The 13,162-nt window shown below is 34.9% G+C and overlaps 1 protein-coding gene across 2 annotated transcripts in view; it reads right to left on the bottom strand.

Moving 5' to 3' along the window:
• sli (slit guidance ligand) overlaps positions 1–13,162 on the bottom strand; it is a 360,459-nt gene that overhangs the window by 267,953 nt on the left and 79,344 nt on the right. For both annotated transcript variants that reach the window (XM_089090917.1, XM_089090918.1), the window contains exon 4: positions 8,257–8,398. In XM_089090917.1, the coding sequence (XP_088947043.1) occupies positions 8,257–8,398 (142 nt within the window). The remainder of the gene's footprint in view (positions 1–8,256; positions 8,399–13,162) is intronic.

Raw genomic sequence — 13,162 nt, 5'->3', positions numbered from 1 at the left:
ACTTCGTATAGCAGGGTTTTCTAAATTATTCCGTATACGAAAGGGGATGCCCCCTCCTCAACACCTCGCTCTTTACGCTAGAGTTTTTTAGTACTTTAAAAAAGGTTCAGGTTCTAATTACACGACCCTTGTGTTTCAGGAATCGTTCTTAAAAAAATGAGACAAAAGATCGAACTTTAGCATAAAGAGAGGGGTGTTTAGGAGGGGACAACCCATTTCATATAGGGAATAATTTCTGTTCGTTTCAAATTTTAATGTCGCTCCTTACTTTCGGTTGAAAAAACTTGTTTTTATTTATTTAATAGGAGAATCATAGTCCCCCATCGTGAGCAAGAAGGAAGATCATTTTTGGTACTTTGCATTATATGGTACACACGAAGGCTTAGAAAGAAATTTGGGCTATATATTTGCACATTAGAGGGGTGGGGGGGGGGGGTAAAGCAGAGCATATATTAAATACGTAACCTGGCCTAACCTAGGTACCTTCCCCCCCTAAACCCCCCAAAACAACAGTTTAAATATTATAAACGCAATAACAAATCACGCTTTGCATTCCATTTATCTAGCAAATACCCTTTTTTTTCTGGTTTCCTATCTGGTTTCCTTGTACAGTCTATAGCAGTTTTTACCATATAATGCAATAGTACCTCATTTTTTCGCATGGGAAGCAATGATGTATCTCCTGTTTTTATTCGTTTCAAATTTTAATGTCGCTCCTTACTTTCGGTTGAAAAAATTGTTTTTTTTTTATTTAATAGCAGAATTATAGTCCCCCATCGTGAGCAATAAGTAAAATCATTTTTGGCATTTATGCATTATATGGTACGCACGGAAGAAGTCAAGTCTGGTTAATGCTAATGAAATAAAATAGGATGAATATATAATAGTTCAGAAAGAAATTTGGGCTATATATTTGCATATTAGGGGGGGGGGGGTAAAGCATAAAATATATTAAATACGTAAAATAACCTAACCTACGTACCTCCCCCCCCTAAACCCCAAAAAATTACAGTTTAAATATTGTAAACGCAATAACAAATCACGCTTTGCATTCCATTTATCTAGCAAATACCCGTTTTACTGGTTTCCTGTTTGGTTTCCTTGTAAAGTTTATAGTGGTGTTTACCATATAATCCACAAGTAGGCTACCTAGTTTTTTTGCATGGGAAGCAATGACGCATCTCCTTTTTTTATTCGTTTGAAGTTTTAATGTCGCTCCTTACTTTCGGTTGAAAAACTTGTTTTTTCATTTAATAACAGAATTATAGTCCTCCATCGTGAGCAATAAGGAAAATCATTTTTGGCACTTATGCATTATGTGGTACACACGGAAGAAGTCAAGTCTGGATAATGCTAATGAAATAAAATAGGATGAATATATAATAGTTCAGAAAGATATTTGGGCTATACATTTTCACGTTAGGGGGTGGGAGTAAAGCATAACATATATTAAATACGTAACCTAACATAACCTAGGTACCCCCTAAACCCCAAAAATCAACAGTTTAAATATTGTAAACGCAATAAAAAATCACGCTTTGCATTCCATTTATCTAGCAAATACTAGTTTTTCTGGTTTCCTGTCTGGTTTCCTTGTATAGTCTATAGCGGTGTTTACCATATAATGCACAATTATCTCATTTTTTCGCATGGGAAGCAATGATGTATCTCCTTTTTTATTCGCTTTGCTCTTCTTTTATTTGAAGAGCATACCAATTTCCTTTCAAGTGCTAACTTGAAAGGAAATTGGTATATCTAGTGCCTTATGTAAATATCCTTTTAAAGAAGTATATAAAATACAGAACAAGTTTTCTTAATACGACGGCGCAACATATCTTGAAATCAGAGCACCGCATTGGTGGGTGGCAGCATACTGATTAAATCTATGATTAATTGATGTCGAATGAAAAGTCTATCGCTCATTCTTAACAATTGCTATTACTGCAAGGCTACTTAATCTACACTGATGACAGAGTACATATTTATATTTACCATGTCCGAATATATCAAAGACCTGAGTAATTGTTTCTCTTCTGTTCAATCCGTAATTATTGTATCAAATCTAAAACATTTCCATTTTAGGAAAATGACTCTATTCAAACTTACTAAATAGTTCACAAACTTGGTTTGGGAGAAGTTAGATTGGTTGATATCAGTGGAATTGATCAAGATGCAGCTATAAATTATGAGCGATAATGATTATATGATAATGATGATATGATGAAAACTGAGAATAAATGAAACCCAAAAGAAATAATCAAACCAGAAATTAAATAAATAATCACAACAGACTTTGACGCTCCCATTTTATCCAAAACCGTCCGTTCAAAATTTTGAGACAGCCATTTTGTTCAGCATAGTTAAAAAGTCTCAATACTATGCCTTTGGAGACAATAAATAATCACAACAGACTATTGGTTGATATCACTGGAATTGATCGAGATGCAGCTATAAATTATGAGCGATAATGATTATATGATAATGATGATATGATGAAAACTGAGAATAAATGAAACCCAAAAAAAACAGAAATTAAATAAATAATCACAACAGACAAACGTACAAAACGTACTAATATAAATGAATAAGTAAATCTCAAAACGAGTGAAACTGGAATCAGTTGACAGCACCATTTAAATTCACTCAGCACATTTCATTTTTTTGTGTTTTAGACTTGCTGCTTTGAATGGTTTAAAAAAAAAAAAAAAACACATCTTAATAGATAATAATTCGAAGTTTTTGTTTGAGGGTTTTCTGATATTCTGAATGTGATTGTGTTATTTTCCCAAGATGACTTCACTTTTGAAGGTGTCTTCCCACTTCTTTTAAAATTAGGCAAATTTTTCAGCCTCATTTCTTATTTCTTGGCAAAATGGAATCGATGTTGTTATAGAAAAATAGTTCAAAATAAGATGACGTTCATGATGCTATAAACTATGAACATATAATGATATGATGAGAATGATATCGTTCTAAACTATGAACCGATAATGATAATGATCATATGAACGATCATGGCTGAAAAATTTCCGTAGGAACGTAGCATAACTAGTACCATTATGTAAAAGCAAAGTACAAAAGGTAAGGATTTTCCGTGTCCTTAAATTGTGATTCACCCCCCCCCCCTCTTCCAAGCAAAATTTAGTGCACGTAACTGGGTAAAGTCTATATTTCTTGTCCGCAGTGCTCTAAAGAATATTATTATCAGTAAATAGTTTTTCACTGGAAAAAAGGAAATAGCTTTACCAGTGGAAAGGTCTTTAGGGCTTATTAAACGCACAAAAGATTTTCTATATTTTGATTATATAGTGGGTAAAGAAAAATAACGTTGTTCAAAAATAGCCCTCCCCCCTTAAAATATTCTTCAGGCTCATTATTTGTTAATCAAAATTGGAACTACACCCCAACTAGAATTGTGATCATGCCACCAAAAAAGGAGATTATCTTAAAATCAAGCTCCTGTCCTTTTGCGTAGATTCAATAATCACAACACCAATTTTAAAATGCTGTTATGAAGCAGTTCCCTCTTGACTCTTGACAGTCCAATAGACTGAGGGAGGCATACCGGAGTGCCCCCATAGTAGGATAAGCGCGAGATCCTCACCCAGCAACATCAACTCCTCACAAAACACATTATAGGATACAAACTGGAAGTAAGAAATTGACTTTATGGCTTTTTATTTTACTCAAATGATATTTTCAAGGTGGGCCGACTAGAGGTCAATACTTCTCTTGGTTCTTGTCGGTTATATAATAAACACTCGAGAATTTCGATCGCAAAAGATGCGGATTTTTTCGTATTTTCTTTCAGCTTAGCGTGAGACAAGGCAAAGAGAAGTGACAGAATAGATGGAAAATATATAATTTGGGCTACATATTTGCACATAAGGGTGTTGGCGTAAAGTTTTTGGGCAGTATGAAGTTAGAAAACAATTCTTACTACATTATATACAAAATAATTGTACCTAGCAAATTAGGCTTGTAGACCCGCTATAATTTACCCCCACCCCGCCTAATGTGTAAATATATAGCCCAAATTTGTTTCTAAAGTATCATATTTTTATCTTACTTTGGTATATTTCATTAGGATTGAGCTTCAGAGAAATATATTAGAAGACTATTAGGTAGGGGGTATATCATACAAGTACCGATTGAGAATACTAAATTTTTAAGGCGGATCAAAAACTTATGACACTTGTCTGCTCAGCTATGGTAGGCGTTTTTAATACTGGTAGTAGCTATACCACCGGAATTTGGGTATACTACTCTTCTAATCAACTGTACTTTTACCATACTACCCTACTGCTCTATTAGAGTTCTGCTACTCTTCTCTCCAGCGTTATCCTTCTTTTGGCGAAAAAAATGGACGCCAAGCCAAAAAAATACAAGGCTTGTAAAAGCTAGCTGGGAAGATTAAATGGCTAGTCAAGATAGTTGCTTAAGGACGTCCGATTCCATAAATGTTGTTTTGCGAGTCTCAGTATTGGCTGACAGTCTTAAAGACAAAGGGACAATTAGAAAATTTTCATAGAACCACAAAGAGCTTCCGAAGCAATTTTGGTAAAAATCGACGACGTTGTCGGGCAAAACGATGTCTATTTAATATATATAGAAGAGAAATAATATGCATCCTGTGTCGGTAAAGAGCAAACAGTTCATGGTAGCGAACTGTAAGTAAGGAGCGATGCGGTTCAATAGTAACCGAAACTATAAGAGACAGAGTATTGATAACAATAGATACATAAAAAGAATCGAATTTGAATGTTTATTCAAAATATGTAAAATTCATCAAATTTAATGTTATCCATCAAAAGTTAAGAGTCTGAGAAAATTTGCCCAATTTTTGAAAAAGAGGGGAAACACCCCAAAACATCAAGTGATCTGAACGAAAATCATATTATCAGATTCAGCATACCAGATAATTTTACTGTAGAGGTTTCGCGCTCCTGTGTACAAAAACGTGGAATTCGACATTTTATGCCACACGAAAGATCACGGATGTGTGTTTATTTGTTTGTTTGTCTTTTTCCCCCAGGGGGGATTGTATCGAATCAGTCATCGCAGAAGATCGGGAGAGGGCTCGATTGATCAAAAATCAAAAGTTCTAGCGCCCTTTTTAAGTAACCAAAAATATTGGAGGGCAGGTAGCACCCATCCCATGCTCATTTTTCCCCCAAAGTCACCCGATCAAAATGTTGAGATAGCTATTTTTTCAGCATAACCGAAAAAACTAATAACTATGTCTTTGAGGATGAATTAACTCCAATAGTCCCCAGGACAAGGGCTGCAAGCTATAAAATTTGCCCATTGTTTACATATAGCATTGGTTATTGGGAAGTATAAAAGTTTATACTCGGTGAGATAGGGTGATCATTTATAGTACCGAACGGCCTTAACAAAGATATTTTGAATCCAAGTCACGCAATACAAGCAAATTTAAACGCGGGTCTACAGCACACAAATCTATATCACTTTTAATTATCAGATTGCAACATAATGGCCTATACTGTCTGCGTTCATAGGACTTTTTTCCTAGATTTCTTAAAAGTATTTTTTTTTTTATTGGAGTAAGAACAAATGGTTACGTAATACAAGCAATCAAAATTCCGTAAACTAAGAGAAACCCAAAACAACGTAACTATCCTCATGTAAAGACTCCTCGTGTAAAGAGGATCCAGAAGAGGAGCACAACTCATGGGAGGGAACCGTTAAAACAGTAAGAGAAATGAGCAACAACAATCAAATCAGCAACAGTAATCACCAACAGTAAAACAAACAAGCAAATCATTTTAATGAATTCTGAAAGAGATAGTAACAAGTAAAAATACTTTTTTTCAAAAATAATAATAATGATAATATAAATAAGGAAAAGGACACGAATTAGTCAAAATGTAGATTTCGGCAAGTGCTTCCTTTACTTGGACTGAGTACCGTTAGGAAACATCTATGTTGTACACATATGATTTGTATATTTATAGCTTCATTCAAATCAAAAGATCATGGAGGGGATAAAGAATGAAGATTAAGGAGAAGAAGAAGCATGTGCAGCTGTTTTGGCGTCAGGCAACTTTATGCTGCAGAGAGGTCTTTGTAGTAGCAGTAGTATACGCATCAGCAAGTAAAAATTCCGTTGACAATTGTGTGATGAATACCGTTATTGTAATGTATTGACCATTATACATTATTTGGAACCTCTTTTACAGTTTCCCTACACTGAAAACCTCTTATTCCATGTGGCTGAAGATCCGGCTCGGCAACGGTAATTCCAAAAACGTTACATAATGCGTTATGTGAACTTGGATTCGGGAACCATTACGTGAGTAATTTGGAAACAAAAAGAAATGACCGAAAGACTTGAGTCTAGTGATGGAACCCCTTCTACACGCCTATTTCACCTGTAATAGGCTGAAAATTATTATCGAAAAATCACAAGAGTTGAAAATCTTGCAGCTCTATAGCTCCTTTTAAGAAAGGTTCTACAGGGGTATGTTTTATGTGTATAGAATAGAATTTATTGACACAAAAGCCCAAAGGGCCGTGGTCACAAAAACAAAGACACTTTCATACAAACTTAAATTGGTACAAAAGTATAATCTAGGCTAGTCGACTATCACCCTCATCCCTAATCTACAAAAAACCTTTTTCTATATTCTATACCCATCGTCAGTAACATTCCGAGCCTCTTTATACCTCCCATATCTTTCCTTGCTAATAAATTTATTATCTCATCTCTCTCCCAAACCTCAACCCCAAACAATTATAAATCTATTACGCAATTAAATAATTGCAATTGTTTATTTAATGTCAATAATTCTAAAAATCAACTGCAATAAGCTTGTTGAACGCAGGACATAATATAAAAACATAGGAATCATAATTTAATCCTGCATTATTCTAGACGGGCAGAGGGGTTCCACTCAGATCTAGTTTCGTCCTTATCTCCACCAGCGGAGAGGCACAGTTATAACGTTTTTTTTCTAAAATGACCAGAAGAGTACCTTGACTTTGCCATCCATTGACAAAAGGCGATGAGCTGTCGTAGGAATTAATTCCTGGTCCAGATCCAGTTCCTGATCTGGAACTGGTAAAATTCCTGATCCAGTTCTGTGGTTTAAACCGTCTCATCTTATCCTGTTTAGTTTTCAAACTATTTCAGAGGTTCGTAATTTTTATGTTGTGTATTCTGCCTCCTTTCCCCCTCCTCCCTAGAAATAATTAAGAAATGCAGCTCTCGTTATCAAAACTATTTGTGCTACATCTTGGGTGCCTTAAGAAAAATATTCATTTTTACAGACAAATGGCTCTTAATAAGAGTCTACAAACCCAAAACGTTTTTGAAACTATTTGAAGCTTGGAAAACAGATGCAAAGAACTGTTCTTCCGATAAGAATTTCAGGGAATTCTTAAATTGTAAATTATACCATAGAATACAAGTGTAAACTTATCATTGTTTGCATTTTTTTTAATTTCAGTTTTTTTGCTCTCCCATAACATTTAAACTGTATAACATAACGGTGTCTGACTTAACAACTTATAGTCGTTGTGGCTGCTGCATCTTGGGTGTCTAAAGACATTCCCTGTACAAAGAAATAGTTGTTAATAACCATCAACCCCATAGCACAGTGGATTGATGCTCCACGCGGTAGTGCAAGGCCCAGGGTTCAATTTCAGCTACCGCAAGATCGCACGACACGCTTGCAACAAACAAGTCTATCAACTGAAACGTCAATTCAAAGCCATGTGTGCGATCAATGGCTCTGGAGGATCCTTATCTTACTTAAAACCCAAAATGTTTTTTTTCTGTTATCATGCTCTCCTGCCACTTTTATGATCTGCAACACTGATTAAAAGTGATACCATAATATATTTCGCGTAATGCTATAACGCTTTTTGACCTACCAGAGCTTTAATGTCACAGCAGAAATATTTTACTGTATGGAAAATTCTGATCCACTCCATTAAAGATTTTTTAAACACATCAGTCGCACACCTTCCGTCATGCCTTCGCGCGTGCGCAATGACAGATTTTTAGCGCATTGCGATGGGATTATAGGATACCTGTTGAAGCTGTTGCTGTGACGCTTTGGGGAATCACCCAAGTCGCCCGCTGGGATGTGTCCCATTTCTGGGCGAAATTTTCCATACTGTATGGTATTTATGCTGTGATTAATGTAAACAAGAGAATGCAATAACTCCAGAAAACACAGCAATTGCTTATAGACAGGCACTTGGAATGAAAAACAAAATCTAACTTACAATTCCGTAACGCCTTCTGGTAGGAAAGCCGGGATTCTGGTGAGACCACGATCCCGACAGTCCACAACACCCTCATTACATCGACAACCAGAAGGGCACATTTGATCAGGCCCGCATTCGTCAAGTGGTCTTTCATTTGGGTCTAAAAAGAAAACATTTATTTGCAAGACAAACAGCTATGTTAGCTCATAACTTGAACGGCAATTGAGGCACGCCCAAAAAAAACTGCTTATTTGGGAGCATCTATTATGATTTGTGCCCCCAAAATTTTTCATAGCCTAGGATATTTCAAAAGCTACGAGTAAAACGTGTGACCGAAAACTCAGAACTGACATATTTTCATTAAAAGAAATTCTAGGACACCTGTTGTCTGATTATCTAGGAATTTATTCAAGATTAAACCAAGGGATCGTGCACTTTCAAATATCGTTCACACCATATCGCGCACGCCAAGCTTGGTGAAATTGTGCTACGGACAGTTCAAAGTGCTGAAGCACGAAAGAAGTGTGCTTCAGCGTGGCGCGGAGTGTCCCACGCACGGATATAAGTGGCATCCAAGGATGTATCCCAGGTGACGGAGAGTCGTCAACCCCCGGACTAACTATTAACTCATTTATTCCATACAAACATGTTTTGCATTTTGCTCTTTTTTTAATGCTTAATGTTGCCTAATGTTTTATTCTAAAAACTTACGCTTTTCATAAAACTCTATTTTCAAAGACGCCACTTTCAACAAATGTGTGATAAATTCCACCAACAAAAATCTTGGGACATATACAAATGTTACTATATATTATTATAGTTACTCTGTTTTTTGTTTTTTTTTGCATTTTATAAAAATGTGTTCCCTCGCCACCCCACGAAAAAAATCATGGTGGAAAATATTTATGAAGCACTTAGATTTTCACGGCGTAAATAATTACAGGGGTTGTTCACATTAAAAGAAGCTTGTAATATCTGTAAAAATTCAAGTGACGTCGCTAGTAATTCCAAAATATCTTTGAAATATCTTTTAATGATATTACTAAACCTCTAATATCTTTTCCAAGCAATCCCAAAACTCTGTTTGATTATTGCAAGTTTTTTTTTCTTCTTCGAAGTAAACGCTATCCTTTCTTGTATCAAGAAAATGACAGACCCAAACGATCATCAGATATTTTTATGCCTATAATTTAACATTGATCAAAATTGAAAGAAAGTTAGACATATTCGATACTCCATTATCCAGATATCCAATTTAGCATACCCTATTATTTGCATACTAGGAAAATGCCAATTGAATGTTATGAATTTTTTTTTTACCGTTGCTTGAGTTATCTTTTGGTCGTATCTTGATTTATGTATAAACGTATTGATCTTGCTATGCATGTCATGTAAAACATATAGGCTAAGTACGCACAAGAAATACAAATTCATACTGGGAATAATAGCGTCAATTCACGGATATGCAGGGGGGGGGGGGTACTTTTTTTCAGAGCATATTCTAAAAAAAAAGCACTTTTCAATGGAAGTACTCCTAAAATAGCATTTTCAAAATCGAGGGGGAGGGCAAAAGTATCTAGGGAGAAAATTCCTCCTCCACATATTGGCAACCCTGACTGGGAGCACTGACTTTCAGTTTCAGAGGAATAAAAACAAGAAAATTTTGACAAAAATCACTCTCCAATAAATTCTTGTTCCTACATTAAACTTCATGAAAATTTAAATCAATTTTTTTTTTTTTTTTTTTTTTTTTTTTTTTTTTTTTGACCAACAACATTTTAATCTAAGTATCTAACTACAACCTAATTAATCCAGGTAAAATCAAAAAAATTGTCACAAATTAGTATGTAAATTAAAAAAAATGGTTAGGCATAGGCCTACAACAAATTATTATGCCCCCCCAACTAAAATTTTGTTTATTCCAAAATATTGTCAAAACTAAGACGAACCTGCATAATTAAATCTTCTAGAGACACGGGTCAGTTTTTTTTAGTATATATTTGCCTTTTTGGTAGTATATGGCTCATTTTTCATTTTTTACTGTCATGTGCGAATTACAAGTAAATTTGGTTAAAGTAGCCTAAATCACAGCACTTCTGTATTTTTGTCGGACTAATATTACAGAAAAACTAACTTCGCAAACTTATTAGTAATGATTACAGATTGAACACACTGACAAATCATTTTCACAGAGTTCACCTACCCCCCTCCCCCCAAAAAAAATACTTGTGTACACGCCTGTTCCAACAAAAGCTTTATCTATCATGTTTTGGTGGGGTGGGGGTGGTGGTGGTACTAAACAATTTTTTGTTATGAAGATTACCAAAAAAAAAAAAAAAAACAGCGAGAACAAGGGGTTAACATTCCATGAACTTTATCAAACGGTCTCAAGTAAGGGATTCTTTTTACCAGTATTTCCAACACCCTTTTAAAAGTCGGATAATTTTTTTTCTTTTTTTTTATTCCCTGTATTTTTACGAGCAATTTGCGATTTGAAGTAAAGTGATTAGGACACAATTTAAGTATATTTGATATGACACATATTAATTTGTATTACAGTTGATAGTCTGATTTCTTAGCGAACATTAATTAGGTTTGATTCTCCTCATTACAACAGCTTTATTTTACTTCTCATAGTTAAAACACAACGCATATTTTATCTTTTTAGTATTGTTTATAAGTAGCTGTCTATTCAGAAAAATATTAATACCCCCCCAAAAAAATGTTGATTATAAATTAGCTCAAATGCTCTCTTTTTATGTTTTAAAAAGTTGTATAGGTAATAACCTTAAGCGTATTAAATGTAAAATCAACATGTTTCAAAAGTAGAAACGTTGATAAATCGAAGTTAGTTTATTATTCATTATTTTATTACTTAGATATATTAAACTATTTAATTTTTTAATATTCAAATTTTATTGTGTAATTAAATTTTATTTAATTTGCGTAGAGAGAAGATTCCGAATGGCCTAGAGAGAAGATTCCGAATTAATGTGGCACCAAATGTGACACAAATAATGAACAAGTGGCACCAAATGATTAGGGTTTAATTAATTTTGGACACAAAAAAACTTGTAAATCAGAAAAATTATTTCATTTTTCTTGGAAGAATAATGATATATTGCAAGAAATTAAATATGATCGAAATATGTTTTTTTCGAAAATAGGGTCTCGATGCAAGCAAATTCCCATGGAGGAACTGCGAATTTCATCCTTATTATTTAATATTACTTTTACACAATTTATTCGTTTGATAATTTCCCCTCCCCCTTCTTTCCCTAAGTAAACTCCTGCGTGCCCGCATAACAATTAATGAAAAGTTTTAAGGCCTCTGTTTTCGGAAATAACTAGGCATTTTAGTTTCTCAATTATTAACAAATTGCTAGATATTCAACTTAATCTTGAACGTTAAAGGCCCTTCAGGGCCATATCCAGGATTTTTGTTCGGGGGGGATTTTACCCGATTTGTGGGGGAGCATATTTTTTTTCTGGTAAGGTTTTGTCTTTACAGGTATTTTTAGACTAGTTTTCGGCTTTGTCAAAAATTTCGGGGGGGGGAGGGGTTCAAACTGGGTACCCCCACCCCCCCCCCCTGGATACGGCCTTGAGGCACTTTACAAACAAAAAAGGCCAAAAAAATATAGTTCCGCAAAGGTAAAGCACCTGTGAAAGCATACCAGGGACGTACAAAGAAGGCACTTTTGAGGTAATCCTTCCCCTGAAATCTCAAAATTTTGGAGGAATCCTCCGGGTCAACCCATGACTTGTGGATATAACAATGTGGATAAAACTTTGACTTGTTTTTTTTTTACTGAAGAGCGAAAGAGCAAAAAATCCTGATTCTCAACCGTTTCACATACCACAAACACTGTTTCTCCATGAAATAGTCCTATGCTGTTATAAATCGGTTATATCCATTTGCAATCACCTACGAATGCGAGACGGCTTCTCTGTACTATTTATTCTCAGAAAAAAAATTCGGACCAAATTCGACACAAAAAGCTTCAAAGTTCCACCGGCCTTGCAGTATTGTATCCAATGCAATAGCTCCCTTGTGCAACATATCAGACGTTTCCAAATTTAGATAAAATAAAACTGATCTTATATATTATATAAAACAGTCTACGAGTCACCAAAAAATTTTTATATGGGCCGACAGGCAAGAAATTCTACCAAGTTTGGAAACCTTTATCATAGCCGAATTTGCAACTCTGTGTTTCTGTAAATATACACAGGAGCAGCTTTTTCTTAGTCGCTCAAAATCCTCATGTATTGCATTTATATCATTTTTAAAATTCAATTTATTTATTCCCATTTATAAGAAGTGGTTTTAGGGAAATTGACTTCAGAAAAGCATGCCTGTCCGATACGATCACGATTCTCACTTGCAACGGCTCCAACCCAAACGGTAAACCTACATATATTTGGAGGTCCACTTTTAGGAATTATGAAAAGTGCATTATACGCTCCCATACCTTTGAAGAACTATAGGCCCCAACTTATATAAGATACGTATCCTATCCACTTAAATTTATAGGCACTTGTAGGCAGTAAAAAGAAGCTTGGGATAAAATAATCATTCAATACAAATGTTGCATGAGGCTATATCGGCTTTTAGCCGCTTGATGTTAATGGAATGATATGCAACACTAAAAAGATGCATTAGTTGGCTATTTGGAGGCTATTATCAAATTGAATTTCTTAGTCTATCTATCTTGCATAAATTGAGAAGAGAAGGTGAATGAAGCTGTTCTATCAATTGGCTTGTCAAAAGAAGCCGCTATCAAAGCTTCTTTTTCATCAAGTATTTTTAGTATCTTGACGGCAGGGACTGTTCTCTAGTGACAAGTGTGATTATGAAATTACACCAATATCACGTTAATTAGGGATTCAAATACATATATAAAAAGAGATTGGGAAACTT

Source organism: Artemia sp. Qi Xiang Cuo, chromosome 6 (genome assembly GCF_049724085.1).
Source record: "Artemia sp. Qi Xiang Cuo chromosome 6, ASM4972408v1, whole genome shotgun sequence".
Taxonomy (NCBI): domain Eukaryota; kingdom Metazoa; phylum Arthropoda; class Branchiopoda; order Anostraca; family Artemiidae; genus Artemia; species Artemia sp. Qi Xiang Cuo.
This window is presented reverse-complemented; position numbering and strand designations above follow the sequence as displayed.